The 19946-nt window shown below is 36.7% G+C and overlaps 3 protein-coding genes across 3 annotated transcripts; 1 reads left to right on the top strand and 2 right to left on the bottom strand.

Annotated features, from left to right (window-relative positions):
• Positions 1-2486: 2486 nt before the first annotated feature.
• Positions 2487-3839, bottom strand: LOC129247505 (uncharacterized). Its single transcript, XM_054886658.1, has one exon. It carries the CDS (start codon positions 3339-3341, stop codon positions 2487-2489), a length of 855 nt encoding a protein of 284 aa, XP_054742633.1. The 5' UTR covers positions 3342-3839.
• A 577-nt stretch (positions 3840-4416) lies between these two features.
• On the bottom strand, positions 4417-5129 carry LOC129247503 (uncharacterized). Its single transcript, XM_054886656.1, has one exon. The coding sequence runs from the start codon at positions 4996-4998 to the stop codon at positions 4417-4419; it is 582 nt and encodes a 193-aa protein (XP_054742631.1). The 5' UTR covers positions 4999-5129.
• Positions 5130-5574: 445 nt separating this feature from the next.
• On the top strand, positions 5575-19666 carry LOC129247021 (daxx-like protein). The gene is made up of 5 exons (XM_054885859.1): positions 5575-6067; positions 10144-12654; positions 15998-16226; positions 16369-16549; positions 16612-19666. Exons 1-5 carry the CDS (start codon positions 6026-6028, stop codon positions 17639-17641), a joined length of 3993 nt encoding a protein of 1330 aa, XP_054741834.1. The 5' UTR covers positions 5575-6025; the 3' UTR covers positions 17642-19666.
• Positions 19667-19946: the final 280 nt, after the last annotated feature.

Genomic DNA, 19946 nt, shown 5'->3' with positions numbered 1-19946 from the left:
AAAATATATAATTATAAAAAAATGAGAAAAAATATATAAAAAATTTAAAAACATATATATAAAAAAAATTAGAAAAATAATTGAAGAAAAACAATATATAGAAAAAAATTACAAAAAAAAAACTACAAAAAAAACTAAAAAACAATATTTAAAAAAAATTTTTAAATAAGAAAGAAAATCAAAAAAAAATCGTTTAAATAAAACGAGTTCAATATCGCTAGATTAAACGGATAAAAAAATAATGAAACATAAAAAATATATATAAAGAAATGAAAAAATATATTGTATAAAAAATTAAAAAAAAAATATATATAAAAAAATTAAAAAAATACATAAAGGGTTTTTCAATAAGGGCGGGTAGATGTTGAAATGGAATAAAATGGCGTTTGCTGTGTGGCACGTAGCGCCGTCCTGCTGGAACCACATGTCGTCTAGGTCCATATGGTTTAATATGGGCCATAAGAAATTGGAAGGGCCACCACGTTTACCGAAAAATGGACGCAATGCGCCCAACGTTTGCGTTAATGAACACTCATTTTGATAATAAAGTTTTATCATTTGAACGTGCTGTTCAATCGTGTAACTTGCCATGATGATTTGGCATAAACAACTGAATAATAAACAAAAGATTTGTCAGATGTCACCAAAACAAAATGGCTGCCACAGGGCGCCAAAATCGACCCGCGCCAATTGAAAAACGTTTGCGTTAATGAACACTCATTTTGATAATAAAGTTTTATCATTTGAACGTGCTGTTCAATCGTGTAACTTGCCATGATGAATTGTAATAAACAAATGAATAATAAACAAAAGATTTGACAGATGTCACCAAAACAAAATGGCTGCCACAGGGCGCCAAAATCGACCCGCGCCAATTGAAAAACCCTATATACATATATGTACAAAAATTAAAAAAATAATGGTCTATGGATAAGTTCGTGCGGTTTTACAACAGATGGCGTAACTTGATTATTATTCCATCGATCCACATTTCCAAACATTCATTGGAGAGCTACTGTCGTAAGGCACAAACGTCAGTATAAGTTTTTTATTTGAAGCGTAAACAACAATATTTTTACCACACTTGAAAATGTCGAATTTCGTGCCAAATAATGTGTTTTTGCGGGGAATTCTTTAATATGAAGAAAAAAGCAGCCGAAAGTCATCGTATCTTGGTGGAAGTTTATGGTGAGCATGCTCTAGCTGAGCGAACGTGCCAGAAGTGGTTTGCACGCTTTAAAAGTGGTGATTTTGGCCGCGCCGCCAAAGTTCATGGATACCGAATTGGAGGAATTGCTCGATCAAGATCCGGCTCAAACGCAAGAAGAGGTTGCAAAAACTTTGGGAGTTGATCAATCAACCATTTCCAAACGTTTAAAAGCCATGGGAATGATCCGAAATTCAAATTTCGAAAAAAAACCGCACGAACTTATTCATAGACCATAAATATTAAATATTATTATATAAACAAAAAAACTAGAAAAAAAATAATACATTTTTTTTTAAATAAGAAAAAAATTAAAAAAAAAAATTTTTAATTAAAATTTAATTAGATTAAAAAAAAATTTAATTAAAAAAAATTTAAAAAAATGTGTAATTCAAATAAATAAATAAAAAAATTTTAAATAACATTTCTATGGGTGAAAGATAAGTTTTTGTTCCAGCCACGGATTTTTTCCAGGCGGCATATACTCGTATATATTTATGTACTATATAATGTTATATATTATTTTATTCTACTACTTTAGTATTTATAACCTCATGTACTATATATGTACATATATATAATTTAAAAGTATGTACATTTAAAACATAAACAAGTTTTCTTGGTCACCAGGCTGCTGCCTTTCGTAGTCGGAATGAACGTGTTTCCAGTCAGTCTGAAGAGACAAGTTCCAGGGCTATGCTATTGGAGCGGCAGTCCCTTCAATATGACTAATATCATATGTACATTGGTATATCAACAAACAAATATTAACTGGTTGGGTTATAAAATGAACGAATTGATTTCTCACTGGGCAGGCAGTATGAGCGGTCAAGTTCCAAGACATCGCTGTATTAGCGAAAGGAAATAACTAGTTTCCAGGACACAGATTCAAAAGTTACTGCTGGTGTTCTCCCTACACTTTGGCTTTTAACTTTCTTTCATAAATTATTATGCAATAAACAGTGTTTTGCATTGATAAGATAACAAGAACGATAGAACAGTGTTCTATAGAATGGTTGTTAACAATTTATTATTCGAATAGAGCAAGCAATAGATTAGATTATTTAATAGAACAAACAGGTATTGGGAGCCGAATTACTATGAATGCATTATTGGCTTCGACATAAAATCTGTAATGCAAACAAATCATAACAAAAGCATCCGAATCGAAAAATAAGTTCAGTGGCTAAATGTTAGCTGCGGTTTGCGGTTACCATTTTATTAACTTCGATAATATAGTATGTAACAGAAAGAGGCGAGGTACAAATCTTCGACGAACTTACCTATTGTCATCAAGCAGTGCTTTCGCCAACGACAATCGTAGTCGCACCACCTTCATGCTCTGCATCGGAAAGAGTTTACATGTGGGTGTTAGAAATTTTGGTTGCCAGCAAAAATGTGGAAACTCTTTGCATACACTCCACAAACGCTCATTGTGCTCAAACAAATACGAATGCTGTTTGCCATAATCGAGGTATTCATGCATATTTGTATAGTTGCAATGGAGTAGGTGTCGAAGCATCCGTAACGCTTCGTCCCCTTCGGACTCCTCGCGCACTTGATTGATGCCAAACGACAGCAACGGTTCGTAATGATAGTAATTGCCTGGCATGGCATTTAGTATGTCGCCCAAGAATGTAGAGCCCGAACGCCAAGTTGTTATGATCACGCTACGTATCGGTGACCCATTTGTTTCAGGTGTCATGTCAGATAATTTTTCGGCGTCGACACCGAACCGTCCTTGTGGATATTCGAAGTTTTCCATTTCAGTGAGAATCTTCGTGCGTTGCGCCGTCAGGACATCCGCTATTGTAGCCGTCATATTGTATGTAACGCTCGCAGTGCCTACATGATGCCGATCGACATAACCTGTCTGTAAGCCCGATATGTCACCAACTCCAACGGCCATGCCGTTAGATATGGTCATAGAGGCAGGTCGATGTTGGGTTGTCGCTATCAGCAGCAATATGCAGAGACTGCTAACGCCACAAATGCCTATCAGATTGGCACGACGTGACATTTTTCGCCGCTTTGTTGTTAGGCTAATACGTTGCTGAGCGCGTGTCCTGCTGGCGCTATCCACGGATGCTCCAGTAAGTAAGGAAATGGTTGCTGAATCTGTCGTTTTGGACATTGACTTCTAGGACACAACGCTCTACGCGAGAGCTAAGCAACGGAAACAAGGAAATTAAATCTGTGAAATACGCTTGTTTTTTAACCGAATACACTTTGAAACACAAATATCTCCTTTCAGCACAAAATATTCAAATAAATTTTTAACATCCAAAATGTGTTTGCATTCGCAAAGCATTCATACAGATTTTATTTACAACACTGGTGTTCTAACACCCATAACTAACAGCCATTCTATTAGAGCTGAGCACTCGCGCGTTTAGTTCCGTGGGTGAAGCATCCCGTCGAGCTTAATTAAGAATGTTAAATATTTCTACCGCAAACAAATTTTATATGTAGCGTTGATAAGAATTCCAATACTTTGAGATGTTTTACACGCCCATACAAAACTCCGCTACAATAAACTAAACAGCTCGAGAGCAAACCAAAAACAGCAGAATACAGCAGAACTCCACTCGGCTGCTCCACCGTCGCAAAATTTACATTTTTCTTTTCCTTTTTGTGCCACAGACAGCTGTCAAATGTAAACAGTGGGGAAAGCTGCCGGATAGCAAATTTCACTGAAATTGTGTCTGAAGAGAAATCAGCATCATGTAATAATTGATCAAATATTAGGTGTATATGAAAAAATAGTTCATAAGAATCAAACATAAATAAATGTATTTATTGGCTTCATCTTTAATTTATAATAAAAAAAGGAATGGACACCACAACTTCAACTGATTTAGTTTAAAGAAAAATGGCAGCACTAACTATCCAATTGGAGAGCAGGGTTGCACTAATCCGTTAGAACTTTTAGAGCAGCCCAAAAGCCAATATTCAAAACAAAAAATTGTTTAAAAAAATCGATTTTTTATAAAAATGGGCAAATATGAAAATATTTTTAACTCTTTTTTTATGAGATGACCTGATATTATATTCCTTGTGTCTGAAATATTAATTCGCCGAGATAAGCAAATTATTGGTAAATATATAACAATTGAAATATGACACTAATAGTAATTTCAAACACGGACATTTCCCTATTAAATTCGGTTCTTATTAAATAAATTAATAAAACATTTATTACAAGTAACTTACCTCGTATCATTTAACATTTCACCAACATCTTTTAAGCGCATCCTATAAATAGGCATCATTTGAAACGGATACATTTTGCAAACTTCTGATAGAAAATGTCTATTCCAACAATGTAACCGATATTTCCGACAAAGTTTTCGTTGATGACCGTAAAACGAATAAAATGTAAAATGTTTTTTAGCAACCTTAAATAACATGTCAGTGGCGTTGTAGTCACAATAAAGTAACCGCTTTAAATATTTCACTGAGCTCTCAATTTTTGATGGTTCGCGTATAATTTGGTAACTTGAATCAAACAAGGGGGCAAAATGCTGATAGTAACCACGAGCACGATGGAAATATTTCACAAAATGGTCAGAGCCTGACAACCAGCTTGTGACAAGTACACTACGTACCGGTTTTGAATTGGCGGTTGTAATTGATTGATTCAATAGTTTCAACGAAGCGATCTCATTAGCCACAGCTTTTCGTTGATCTGACAATGCCTTCTCCATAGTAGATTGTTTTGGAAAAATAGCGAATAGCGCCAAGAACCAAACACAAAGGCCACCACTTAAAATCAATTGCAATTTCCACATGATTAAAGTTTACTGTTTTGAATATATTAATTGAATTGCTAATTGTCTTAATGATTTGTTGCAACTACTCTTCAACTATTGCTCGAAATTTTCATTCACTGAATAAAAATTGTCAAATATTTCTACGGCTGTTCTTTGATATTTTTTATTTTTTTACTTCTATCTTCATGCTGAAGTGAAGGCGAGTAGTAGATTTTTTGGAAAAACAATTTTAATAATGATATTTGAAAATATTAGAAAGTGTTCGCAAACTCTCGGAAAAAGTAATAACTACGATATTTTTAAAGTTAATTTGTAAAATGTGAAACGGGAAACTTTTCTTTATTCATTTACTTTTACATTACATTTCATATGTATCAATAAACCTGATAACGTCGTTCGTCTTTTTCTCGAGCTTGTAGAGGCAACCATGCGTTTTCTCCAAACACTTTTTGGTTGTATGTAAGTATGTAATTACATTCTGCTTCATGTCTTTCAAGTAGTAAATACGCCAACCACCCATTTTCGCCCTGGGTAGCAATTCTCTTTTTTAAGCATTTCTGTGAGAGACGGTTTGCGCGCACACTCATTATACGGCGAAAATCCGTTACAGTTGCGGCGACCAACAACACTAAAATGTCACAAAATGTGTTATTCCAATCGAAAACATCGAATTTTGTTCATTTTCTTCGGGAAAAAATCAAGAAGAAAACAAAACGACTACAATGCAATAGAAGATAACGCGGCGAAAATCGCATTTAACTTGTGACATACGAATTATTGCACAAGTAGTCAATTATTCGCCGTCGGATATAGATATTGCTTAAGTTTGCTGTACAAGTAAAGTGCGCCGGGGTAAATAATTCATCAAGATTCATAATTTTCAGTAACGAGTAGAGCACGTAGACATAAATTTTGAATAATTACGCGAGTGAAATAAGTAAAATTTTATAAATTTTGCGCGTCGCAAACGGTGTAATATAGAAGAAGTAAGGGCGATTACCAGGCAGCCCCATGTGAAAAAAAGAGGAATATTCGCAGTGAAAAAATGAGTTCTGTGATTGTGGTCGACTCATCCGACGAAGACGAGGTAAAATGGCAATTAAAAGTAAATAAAAATAATAAAATAAAAGTGGTACCAGTGTTATACTGACGAGGTGTGGAGCTATGAATACATTAATATAATATTTGCTATGGCCAATAAATGTGACGATTGTGGCTTCTGCTGCTGTTGATCTCTGCTGCCGTCGGCGCATTTTTTCAGTGTGTTTCGCGTTGGCGCTTTAATTGTACGGCTAAAAACCACTAACGTAGGCACTATCGTCGGCATCATTGACCATTTGTACTCGATAATGTGCCTGCAAAAATTATTGGAAAGCAGCACATACTACATTTGTGTTCGTGTGTGAATTTTTACTTGGTCAGTTTTTAAAGCAAATTAAACTCTACAAAATATATTAGCGAAGTGCAGAATGGAGACTTCAGTCTTCCCGATTGCTCGCGAAAAGCAATTGGAATAATGAAGGAGGTGACAGTTGCGCGTACGAAGACAATTATTGAAACAGGCCAACCAGCCAAACATATACATACACGAATTGCTTACTACCAGTAAGCACCGCGAAGTAGTTAAGTGCCTTTGAAAGTATTGTTAGATTAATGGGAGTAGTCGTTCTCATTCGCGGGTTTGTAGCGATGTTACTAATGCCAGGGTTGTATAGGACATAGATGTTGTGTTCAATTGTTATTAGTGAGATACTTCACTTGCGGCGAATTTGGCTATGACAAATGACAAGTTTTTGTTTACATTGTGATTGTTTACTTTTTCAATTCTTCCCATACCTGGGAAGAAGGCATGTGGAAATTTTTGTAAACTCAAAATAACACAAATTATTTATTTATTTAATATATGGAAAATAACAATAAATTATTATTTTACAATAAAAAAGGAGCACTAGCTGCCAGGGCTTACGGCCCAAATAACACAAATTAAATAACCTATATTGTTAAGACGGAAATTATGAGGTTCTCTTTTTAATATACGTACATGTATTTGCAAATAAAAATACATATTGATTTACGGAAAATTTTTTAACAAAGTAAATTCAACATTTTTTAAAAAATATACGCTTCATGATAATAGCAATAATGGTTTACTAGGATGTTTTAATTTACAGCTTCCTGGACGCAAACCATGTCTGCAGATAATACCTCGGTGTGCTCGTTTGAATATTCAGCAAGAATCGAGCTAAGTTGGATAATTATAAAGTTTTCTCTCTCAAAGAGACAAAGAACCGAACCGATTGTGAGCACGTTCGCAACATTTGAAAAGTGTAGCAAATATTATGGACTGCTGATTGTATTGTGTTTGAATTCACAGGTGTAAAAAAAAATCATTTGAAAGAAAAATATTTGGTAACTTACTAAAGACAACCTTTTTCTTGCAACTGCGGGTGTAATTTTTTTTTCGGATATTCAGATATTTTCATTAGATATTCATACTTTTTTTTTGTCCGAAGTGTCAAGTGGGAGCTTTAGGTATTTTATTCCACGAAATAGCTACTTGATATATATGCTGAGTTTTGAATCACAATTTCCCTTATGTGTGGTTTGATAACTTTTATTAATTTTTGTTTATAATCTACAATTGCAGGTAATGCAAAATAATTTCAATTAAATTTAATATGGACGTCGTACCAACGAAGTATGCAAACAAATCAAGTAATCGGTATGTGATTTATGGCGTCACTACAAATCCTAATAAAGAGTGTATATTAGGCTCTATGAACATACAAGGGAATACAGCGTACATACATATTTACATTTGTATGGGATGTATTCGCATATCTTTGTTCACTGGTATCTTTGTGAGAGAATTTCAAATAAATAGGACGCATAAATTATTCAGCTCTGTATCATTACTTTACTTAGCCATGCAATAAACTAATACAGTCACAATTTTAAGCTTTATTATATTGTTTATTACAAACTCACGCGATTGAATCAAATATGCCGCACTCTGTCACAATTATCTTAGCTATTCCCCATATGACCACTATGTTTGACTGTGTGTGAAGAGGTAAAATCCAATGTATTGGTTTACTCGTTTGCAAGTGCAAATATTCAACCAACTATCGCAACTTCTTTTCATTGTACTCACAAGTAATAAAATAGAAATTAAAACGCAATTAGTAATATGAAATATATATTTTATTTTATTGCTTTCTTTCGTTACCGTTGCCATTTTTGGTGCCACGGCTGTTGTGTTGGCGCGAATAGTTGCGCTGCCCATGTTGGCTGATTGATTGTATTTCCGCTGCGCATGCGATGTTTTCGAAAATGTCTCCAATCAGTGAAACATTGGTATTGTTTTGCTCAGCAGAAGTCTCCACTCAGGTTTTCCCGCCTTTTATTTTTGTTGATTTTGGTAGGCGATGTGTGAATGAGTAAAACATTTGAATTACACCCCGCGCAAAGTGATAGCAAATCAACATTTTGACCCATCTTGATTATTTTGCTTGTTTTTGCTTGAATGTTCATTATTATTATTATTTTTTTTTTAATATTCATTACCTTTGTATACAAGTATTGCTCACTGTCTAACAAAAACCATATAAATACAATTTAAAAGTTTTATGCAAAAATTAAAAAAATTGCACAAACTTTCCCATCCATATTTTACGGTTTTTAATTGGGATTTCCAGAAAGATTTTTGGTATGCAGTTTTAGTATTTACTTATTTCTTTATTCATTAATGTGTAACAAAATTCAAAACATATAGGAGATTAATTCAAAACTACAATACAAGTATTTTGGAGCATTTAAGGGGTAACACCACTGTAGAAATTTAAAAAAATTGATGTTTTTTTTATAAGCTTAAAAAATTCTTTGAACCTTTTAAAATACAGAACAAAAAGTTTTATACGTTACCGAAGTTTATTTCATAAATATTTTAAGCTTTTAACCAAGCGTTAGTGACTGCTACCTAACGACTTCTCCAAATTTTCAAACTTTAAACGCGTTTTTCTCAAAACACGTTTTCTGAAATTGGCACGCAGCATAACTCAAACAATTTTAAATATTTTTAATCAGGTTTTTCACTACGTCTGTATAATAACCTTCTTAAGAGAAGAGCGTAGGGGATTTTCGATAGAGTAATTTAAACGATTGTTATAATTATTTAAGTCCCGTTTTTTTAGTCCAAAATAGAGTTTTTTCCTTCAAATGCTTGCTAATTCCACAAAAATAAATATTTTTTAAATCCCCTACGTGTTTCTCTAGCTATTCTTATCTAGATTAAGAAAAAAAATGTTTGCCGCGGAGCTCTTTCAAGAGAAACCACATTACAAAAATGTCTCCAATGCCGCCATTTTGTAAAATTTTTCGATCAAACTTTGTAGTTTTGTATTTTAGTATATAAGTAATAACTTCCCAAATCAGAGTGATTGTTTTCCCTTTCCTTCTATACAAAAAAATTCTTTAAAAATCGTGTTTATTTTACGCGTGTACAGTGGTGTTACCCCTTAAGATTAAAAAGTGTAGTACAATTAAATTATCAACATAGAAACCATTAAATTGATAAAAATATATACAAGTTAAAGTTGAATTTTAACGAAATTAATAATTATAAAACTGAATAAACAAATATTTAGGAATATTATTTTATTATTATTATTATTTATTAGAATAATATAAAATATTACACTAACTTAAAAACAAAAATAAAAGAGCACACTAGCTGCTTCGGCCTTGTGAGCAGGAATATTATTTTGATTTGTTGTATAGAAAGTAATTTTTTACTTGCATTTGAAAGACCTGTTTGGCCCCAGAAAGGTCCAAATACACAACGGTTGACAGATAATTAAAGTGAGGCAACGTTTTTACTAGTGGCGCTTTATCACAATATAATAAAATAATGACTTAAGCCAAGTATATGAAATGAAGTTGAAGTTAGTTAGCTAAAAAATAATAACTTTGATTTTTTTGGAAATGTTTTCCTTGACGGTGTTGCGGCCTTAGATCATATAAAAAAATGCTTGCATTTATCATATGCATAAGTATGATACATACATCAGTATAACAAAAAAAAAAAAATTTTGTTCATGCATGCATGCATATTTTTAAAGAAAAAGTGGTTTAATATGAATATAAAGTATTATTTTCTTTTAGGTGCCAGCAAAAAGAGCCTTTATAGCTCCTTCAATTCCGGCCACAATAACTCCAATAAAAGGAACAACAACACAATGTCCCGCAAACGTGTCAACAAATCAACTCAAGCACAAAAAAATAAAATCGCGTCCTATACCAAGCGGCATTACAATCACACGCCGCAGTCCTATAAATGTGACCTCATCGAGCTCAGCCAGCAACAACGCAAACCCGCCTGCTGCTGCTGCAGGCTCAAATGCCACGACTAACATGAGTGATTCGTTATCAGCTAAAATTTCAGCGGCAACAGCGGCTGCAACTAGCAAACTAAATTCGATGCTGTCCAAAACAACGATGCCCAGTCTTCTAAAACTGAATGCAACTTCTTCGATAAGCAATGTTAAAGAAAGACAAACGCCCACACCACCAAGGCAGATGCCGCAACAGCTAAACCAAAAACAGCAGCAACAACATCAACTGCAGACTACAGTGAAGCAAAACCAACAAAGGCCGCCACAGCAAGGGTTACCGCTTTTATCACAATTGCCGCAGTTGCAGCCATCGCCCTCGGTGTTACGCAAACGTTTATCGACAACAGCGGCGTTGCCTACGCAACAATTGCAAGCACAGCAACAACAGCTGCCAAAGCTGCAGAAATCGAAACAGCAGCAAAATCCCCCTAAATTGCAGCAACCACAGCAACTACAGCAAAGGCCGCAATTGTTTCAACTCGAGCCACATGCACGCAAGCTAAACACACCACCTGCCACTATCACAGCTATTGGATCTGGCAGCGCTTCAACAGCTTCCACATCCAATGCGGCGCTACTCCCACTGATCTCAACAGTACAATCAATGGCGGCAGGTGCGACACCACCGCTTCAACTGCTGGCTACACCACCGCATAGTGCGGCAACAACATTTAGCGATCAGCAACTATTCAGCCCAAAGCTAATGCATACCACATGCAGTTTGCCGCCATCGACAACGGTTACAGCCGCCCGACCCCAAGTGTCCAGCAGCACCAATATCAGCAATAGCAATAGTAACACTAGTGGTATAATCAATAATAACAACAAAAACATTAATAATAACTTTAAAATTATGTTACCACCAAAAAGTAGCAACAGCAGTGCGGTTGGTGTAAATCTCACGACATCGTCAATGGCTTCAACACCGGCAACGACATCAATGGCCACACCAGTAGCATTACAGCAGTCTAATTCTGGGCCGCGTATAGCCTATGTGAATAGCCTGGCGACACAAATCAGCCCAACGATCAATAAAACAAACAGCAACAGTGCAGGCAATTACGCCAACAAACCCAGAGCTTCAACGGCAGCGGTAGTGCCAATTGCAATAACAGCGGCCCCACAACTGGCGTCAATAGGGGTTCCTCCGACATCAGGCACAAACGTATCAACACCTTTATCCACGAATGCATTATCGAGTGTTCGACGCGTCAAACCGACGACGTTGCTACGTAAAAACGATGAGGCATGGTTGAAGCGCACCTGTGCCACAACAACTGCAAACAAGTTTAATGATGACGACTTAGTATTAGAACTGTTGCCGCATTCCGCCAATTCTAAAGCGCAGCCCCAAACGACAGCACAGGTAGCAGCAGATGCAGCTCAAAACTCAACAAAGCCACAAACACTACCAATGCAAAAGACACCAACAGCGTCAGTTTCTATCCCTAACAAACCTACATTTGTAAGCACACAAAAAACGGCACTAAATAAATCAGCCTTTCCACTGAAAATAGATCTAACAGAGTCACCTACTAAGCATAGTGCGTCTAGAGTCACAGAAATTATTACAATTTCGCCAACGACTTCGCCATCAACATCAGCCAAAAATAAGCCTACCGATCTAATTGTAAATGGAGATGCCACTACGCAATCAGCGAAAAGTACCTCGTCGAATTCCAATGAAAAAATAAAGTCTTCTGATGAGCGACCACCGCTTTCAAGTGATTATGAGGAGCTGTTGAAGGTTTGTCGAGAAGCGGACTCGTCGGCGGACATGCAGAAGCTCGTGAAGACGAAACTAATAAAATACTATTATAATGTGCATCCCGATTTCGTACGTTCCAAAGGCTTTAGCAAGAATTTGCGCACAGTTATTGCAAATATACAGAAGGAACCGGATTTAGTATACCTGCATCTAAAGACAATTGTGGACGAATTGAAAGTGCGCAGCAAGAACATAGAAGCGGTGTCAACTGTGGTGGTAACACAGGATGAGAAAGGTGATAGCGCTGGTGATGGTGGTGGTAATAGTGGGAATGCTGGAGAAAGAGTTAGAGACACCGGTGGAGGCGGAGAAGAAGCGGCAAGCGGTGGAGGGCAGGCCGATGACATAAGTAGTACTGGCAACAAACACACTGACGAACAGATCAAGAAATTGAATAAAGCACTGTATATACTGACAAAGCGTATAGAGGTGCTAGAGTCAGCCGAAGTCGATTGGGAAGATGAAGATTCAAGCTATCTACAAGTGGAGCGTTTCAAAAAACGTGCTTGTCAGGTATGGCGATTAAGAATAAGCATATTTAGCTAACACGGGTATTGGGTTATCTAAAAAATTCGACAACAAATTTGAGCGAAATCAAAACTTTTAACGAACTTTTTCAAACCAATAAACAGCGTTTGTTGATTTTGTTTGACGAAATTCTGTCAATTATCGGGTAAAGCCATTATGCGAACATTGTAAAACCCCTTTGTTTGATTAGCGATTAAATGGTTAAAGTGCACTTGACAGCCCACCATCGAATTCACATTTCCGCTATAAAGATTTGTATAGGGACTGAAACGAATGATTGTCTGAAGTTGCAAGATCGTAACTATATACAGGGTGGCTGATGAATTTTGCTACATTAAGAAACTCAAATAACTTTTTTTTTAGTGTATGGAATTCATTTATTTTTTTTTTTCAAGTTGAAGGTCATTAAATTTTATTAAATGTAGCTTAACTAGTTTTAAAAATAATTGAATTTAAATGCCCCCCATGCTCGTTGACACAAGTGCGGCATCTTAGTAAAAAGTTGTTCATTGCTGCTTTGAGAGTTGCGACAGGAATAGCCGCAATTGTTGCCCGAATGGATTGTTTTAGTTCATCCAAATTTGTTGGCTTTGTTTTATAAACTTCTTGTTAACATAAACCCCACAAGAAAAAGTCAAGTGCAGTAAGGTCAGGCGACCTGGGGGGCCAACGAAATTCGGAGTTTCTTGAAATCAGTTTATTGGGAAATTTTCGTCGCAACTCTGTCATAACAGTCTGGGCTATGTGAGACGTTGCCCCATCTTGTTGAAACCACACAGAGTTGAAAGGAATTCTCTTTCGGCGTAGTTCTGGATAGAAAAATTCTTTCAGCATTTTCAAATAACGGTCTCCAGTAACCGTAACGGTGTGACCATTTTCTTCAAAAAAATAAGGCCCGACAATACAGCGTGAAGAAACCGCACACCACACTGTCACGCGAAGAGGATGCAATTCCGTCTCGTGGAGTATCTGTGGGGTAGAAGTACTCCATATTCGACAATTTTGTTTGTTCACATTGCCGTTTAAATCGAAATGGGCCTCATCAGACATGAAAAGGCAGTTTAACATGTTTTGGTCTTCTTCCACCATTTGCAGGAGCTTCTGGCAAAATTCCAAGCGAATCGGCAAGTCTGCTGCATTCAGTTTGTTAACCATTTGAATTTTGTAGGGAAATAAGTCTAAATCTTTGTGCATTATTGTTTGCAAAGACTGTCGGCTGACACCAAGTTGAGCAGATAAGCTTCTTGTTGAAACCCTTGGATTGCTTTGTATAGCTGCAGCTACAGCAGCGATCGTTTCCTCCGTCCAAACTGGTGGGTTTCGATGATAAGGCCTTCTTGCGACTGTTCCTTGCTCAGCAAAATTATTCACCAGTCTCATCATCGCCGCCAAACATCCGCCTGTACTCTCTCTGTACCAAAACTACGGACTCCAGTGCGTGATAGACTCCAGTGTTTGCGTGTCCCAGTTATCCATTTTAATAAATTTTAAAGATCAATCTGCAAATTAAAACAAAAATGGAACAGATAGCTTAAAAAGAAAAAAAGTTATTCAATTTTTTTTTGGTAGCGGCTTTCATCAGCCACGCTGTAGCAAATGCAACTAGCTTTTTCTGGTTTGATTGGGTCATCACAGTTATATGTGACTTGGCGAAGGCAAAAGGTCTGTTTGTTAATACTTAACTGCTTACTTAAATCTTATTAATTCTTCTTCTTCTTAATTGGCGCGATAACCGCTTACCGGATTTTGGCCGAGTTTAACAAAGCTCGCCAGTCGTTTCTTACTCGTGCTAGCCGGCGCCAGTTGGACACAACAAGTGAAGCCAAGTTCTTCTCCACCTGATTCTTCCAACGCAGCCACCAGCTGGTACCGCATCGAATACTCTCAGAGCCAGAGCAAACGTAGCTGCTGGATCATTATTCGCTGCGCTATGTCTATGTCGCCGTAAAGCTCATACAGCTCATCGTTCCATCGCCTGTGATTTTTGCCGTTACCAACGTGCAAAGATCCAAAAATCTTGCGCAGAATCTTTCTCTCAAACACTCGAAGCGTCGCTTCATCGGATGTTGTCATCGTCCATGCTTCTGCGCCATACTTTAAGACGGGACAGATTATTAATTGTTGTGAGCAAATCGAGCATAATCGATTGCATTATCTTGCGTGAGATTAATGTTAACATTGCCACCATTTGAAATGCTTCCAGCGTTTTGAAAGTCCAGCACTCAGACAACATTAAGTCCATTGTACTGCACTTAGGTTTCCTTTTTAATGTTCTTTAAATCTACTCGACTCCCGAAGAAATCTCAGTAGATTTTGTGGCGACAAGGGCCAAGGTGGTTGCTTCTTAACACATCAGTGCCAAAGTGCTTCACCTTACTTCGTTCTCAAGATCTTTCGTACGATTGTAGCAAATTTTTCTTTCGCTTTCAAATGGCTCGCATTCGTTTTGTAGTTAAAAGAACAGTCCATTCAATTTTTCATCTTGAATTAATGTTTAATTAACCTGCATGTCCGAATAGAAAGCTGTCAAACTTTCTACTAAAACTTGGAAGGAAAGACGTTCGGCTGATGGTCGGTATTATTACAGGACACAATTCATGGGCTCAGGGGCACAATCCATGGGGAATCCTTGAGGACCCAACGTGCCCGTCTTGTCTGGAGGAGGCGGATAGCACTTAGCACTTTCTGTGTGAGTGTCCTGCCTTTGCTAGAGTAAAGCCACGAGTTTTGGGTTCCGATGTTGTGAGAATGAGCAACTTCGTTCTCAAAAACTGGAGGATACTTACAGATTTGCCAAATAATCTGGAAAATCTCACAAGTCTAACTACCTTTGTCTCTGTCTCTATTCTTTCCTATCTCTTTCTCTGATACATTTCTCCTTTCATCTTTGACTATCTACCCTCTTTCCAGAGCTCTAAATACAATTGGCTTTTTAGCGTGTGTGTTTTAGAAGCCATCAAATCTCTTGGTGCACCTTGGCTCGACCTATTCAAATTTCAATTTCAACCTGCACATGCAAAATCTGTTTCGTCCAGGGATTCATAACTATTTGATGATGTATGCTTAGTTTCCTAGTTTCCTAGCAACGTCATGTTATGCTGGTTTCCACATATTATTCCATGATTTCATAGACAATTTTAAAATAATGAAATGAGCAGTAGAGAGCTAATCAACATTTTGTTCGTATTGATTTTAATGTGTAAAGTGTCACCTTAAACGGTTAATGTCAGTTGAAAGCCAAATTTGTTACTGAAATTTTCAGGCAACGCAAAGTACAAACTTATAGTAAACTTATCTGTAAAGATACTTTAAAGCGTCTCGTTTTCAGATTTATGAAAAAATTTGTGATCTTACCGGGGAGAGCAAGAATGCGCATCGTTTGGTAAAAAAACCAATACATTTTAATGGCACCACCTACACACAATTCAATAAGACACTGCAGGCGTACGTTAACCGTACAAAAGAGTTTCCCGACTACTTCGACGTGCTGCGTATGCTTGAACACTGCAATCGTCAGTATGACTATGCTTTAGCAAATTTCGAAATGAAGCGCATCGGTGAGTGCCTGTCGGTGTTGCAGCCGTAAGCCGTGTTGTCACATGCGTAATACTTTAGTTATTGTTTGTAGAATCTTTTCAAGTGTGGTGAATAGTTATTTTATAACAAGAGTTTAATTGTATTATATTTTTTTTTATAAAGCGCATGACGCCTTCATTAAGGTCGGGAAGTTGCTGCAGTCGCGCCGTAAGACTGATCTCTACGAGACCGTTACACATTTCACAGCCCACGAAAAAGATCCAGCCACCATAGATCCCGCGCTACAAGCAAAACTAAGCGAGAACCAAAAGAAACGAACACGTATAAGTGATGTGATTGAGAAGTGAGTATTTTGAATCTAAGTTATAGTAATGCGTTTAACAACTTTCCATTTCCTCTATTTAGATTTGCGCGCGAACAGGATATGATCAAGGAAGAGTTGAAGGAAGCACGCCAGGCCAAAGTGGTGAAGCGCTTAAGGAGTGAGAGTGGCGATGACGATGAAGATGATGGGGTGCCCAGCACTAGTGCGAGCGCTGCAAAAGCTGCTGCAATTAGAAAGAGAAAGCATAAAAAGGAAAATGGTGACATTGTGAATGCTAATGAAAGCGGTGGTGACAATGATGAGATGGATGATGAAGAGGAGGAGGATGATGAAGATGACGATGAAGAGGATGATGAAGAGCAAGTGAATGGCAGTGATTTAGAGGCTGATGTTGAAAAATTAGCCAACGGTGATCTATCTGATGTTGAGTCGGATGTGGAAATTGTAATAAATAGCTCCACAGACGAAATAAATAAGGAACCTAAACTAATCAACAAAGATGCGGAACAACAACAAGCTGCAAAAGGCAAAAATTCGACAGCTTGCACTGGAACTGAAACGGCAACAACGTGCACGATAACGAAAAATAAAGTGAAATTAGATGTTGCTCAAAGAACACTATGTGTGGCTACAGTCACAAAGCCAACAGTAACGTCTACTCAATCGAAAATGTCTGTAAATACTAATGTAACGAGACAAAAGACTGCAGATCCATTAGCCAGCCCTACACCGAAATTATACGCACAGTCCAATATACGGACGTCATCCCCAAAAACGGAAGTTGACGGCAGTAAGCAAGCGGCGGCAACCATAGCGAATGGGCGCATGAAGAGTGTCACACAAAGCAACAGCAGCAGTGGCAGCAGCAGCATTAAGTCAACAACACAAGCACCAACCATCAAAATTGTTTCCGTCTCAAGTTTAAAAAGCAAAGTAGATATTGTGGCTAGCAACGAATCTGGTATAGCAGCCAAACAGGTTATTCGGCATAACGCCACGTTGGTGGAAACACAACCGCAATCGCAATCGCAACCACAAAAACAAACTACAACAGCAATCAAACGACAACGAACTGTTGCGGAAATTGTCATCTCCGATGAGGAATCGTAGTTGTGACTGCAAGCGTTGCAGCAATTTACCTAAATTGACTGCAAAAAAATTGTTTTTATTTTTTGTGAACCTACAGTATACAACTAAATTATTATGCTAATCTTCAATATGGATTTCGTTCGCTTTTTTATGGCTCAAATAATTTTCATATACAGGTCTAAGCTGGATATCTTAGATTTCCAAGCATGTCGTGGCACAACTGTAGACAGCCATCAATTAGTTGGTTTTGCCTTTTTTTGCCATCCTTAGGCAGTATAAATGACAACACAAACAAAACACGTTCTTACAGGTTTATAAACTACGATTGTTTGCAATGGATTTGCATATCTGCTCTCAGAATTTATGCCGTTTTGTTGTTTTTTTTTTTGGTTTGTGTCGAAAGTGTTGGTTAAGACTGTTCGCCCGACACTCGGTTCTACGTAACCGGAACTACCCGGATTTACTACATATCCGGTCAAGGACTGTCACTCTAGCAGCATTCCCCGTACATGTATGGGGAATGTTCTACTGTTCTGCATATTTTTCTCAAATTTCTTGACTAACTCGACTGGGGCAAGCGAGATAAGGACAATCCTTATGAATATCTGTGCACTTTTGACAAAACAACTTAAATCGACTTGACACTCTGTACCAGAGAATCACTAAATTTCTTGATTTTAAGGGGGTCTTCTGGTCTCGAGGCCCTGAAATGAAGGGTTTTTTTGGGGATTGATTGTGACAAATCCTGTGAATATTTAAAAAATTTTTTTTTTTTATTTTAAAGGTACATGTCTTGGCTTTTAAAAAATGGTTTTGACTTTGAAAAAAATTAACACCCGCGACCTTGAAATGGCGCTGAAGACGTCCACCTCCAAACGAAACAGGTCTCCATTTTGGTCACGGTTTTTCCACCTGGGTAATCAGAAAGCAAAAATTAGATATGCGTTGTCTTCAGAGTTGCCCTGGTTAAGTTTTCCCGTGACAGATTTTTTTTTTTAAATTTTTTTCAAAAGTTATGCAACAATTTGCAAAAAAAAATTTTTTTTTTGCTCATTTTTGAACTTTAAAAGGTTATAAAAATGGAATGAAAAAAAATTTCAAAAATCGTACACGGGGAAACTTAGCGGTAAGTTTTCCGAACCTTTTAAGACCAAAACCATTGAAATCGGAGTATAACTACTATGAAAAGTGTAACCAAAATGCTTAAAAACACGATTTTCGGGGAAACGCGTTTAAAGATAAAGTTTATGATAAAACGGCCGGAGGAGGGTACACTTCGGTGCCCAGAAAAATGTGAAAAAATGCGATTTTCAAAAAATCCTTTCTGTGGCGTATTCTCGCATACACATACAACAAAATTATGCAAAAAAAAAAAAATCGATTTTTTTTCGCTGGAGACCAGAAGACCCCCTTAATGTATTAATTCCATTATAATAAAAGTTTAATGAAAATATTAAAGTTTTTTTTTTTTGAATAACCCTGATTTATTGAAAATCAGGCAAAAATGTCTTAAGTCAAATCAGTTTTTGTTGTTGTCAATAGTTCACAAATTCTATATAATGCTCCAATCGTACAGATTCGTGAAAAATTGCTGCGATTTTATGATTATATAAATATGATCGTATGAATATGGGTTGTTACGACTATTTCAGCACAGGGCTGTAATTGCAGATTTGTAATGCCACTGTGCGCGTACAGTTTTTGGCCGGTGCAATGGTTCTGGAACTTATACCCGTTAGGAACGAGTTACAGTTTGTAATATTTTCTTGACTTCTTAACTTTGTATTATATAACTTTTACAAAAGCCATCTCTTATCTATGTGAAAACAACTCCGCCAATTTAAGTTTAAGCTGACGTAGCTGGTAAACATTTCATTGTAAATATACTTTATAAGAACTCATATACCATACATATGTATACTTTTGTTAAAAACATTTTATAAGAAGTGCTGGAATATTTTTTTACTCCCCTCACTCACATTAAATATTTGCTAATAGCAAAATATGAATAAATTCCTTGGGAACAAAAACAAAAAAAAAAAAAGGTTTACGATTACAAAACTCAAGAGTAGGGATGTTGCAAGCACTCGGTATTTGATTTATTATACAAATAGCTTTATACTATTGCATATTTTCACAAACTTACAAAAAACATTTAAACTTATTTACTGATATTTCAAACATCCCTACGTACGTCGAGTGCAAGTAGCTTAAAATTTTAACTAACGGTTATGTGTGTACATAAATATTTATAGATAAAACATGCAGCAGCAAACAAATGAAATGGACTGCATGCACAAATATATATGTATGCATGCCCATGGGC

This window comes from Anastrepha obliqua, chromosome 5, assembly GCF_027943255.1.
Source record: "Anastrepha obliqua isolate idAnaObli1 chromosome 5, idAnaObli1_1.0, whole genome shotgun sequence".
NCBI lineage: Eukaryota > Metazoa > Arthropoda > Insecta > Diptera > Tephritidae > Anastrepha > Anastrepha obliqua.
The sequence above is the reverse complement of the archived record's forward strand: the minus strand, read 5'-3'. Positions and strand labels throughout refer to the sequence as shown.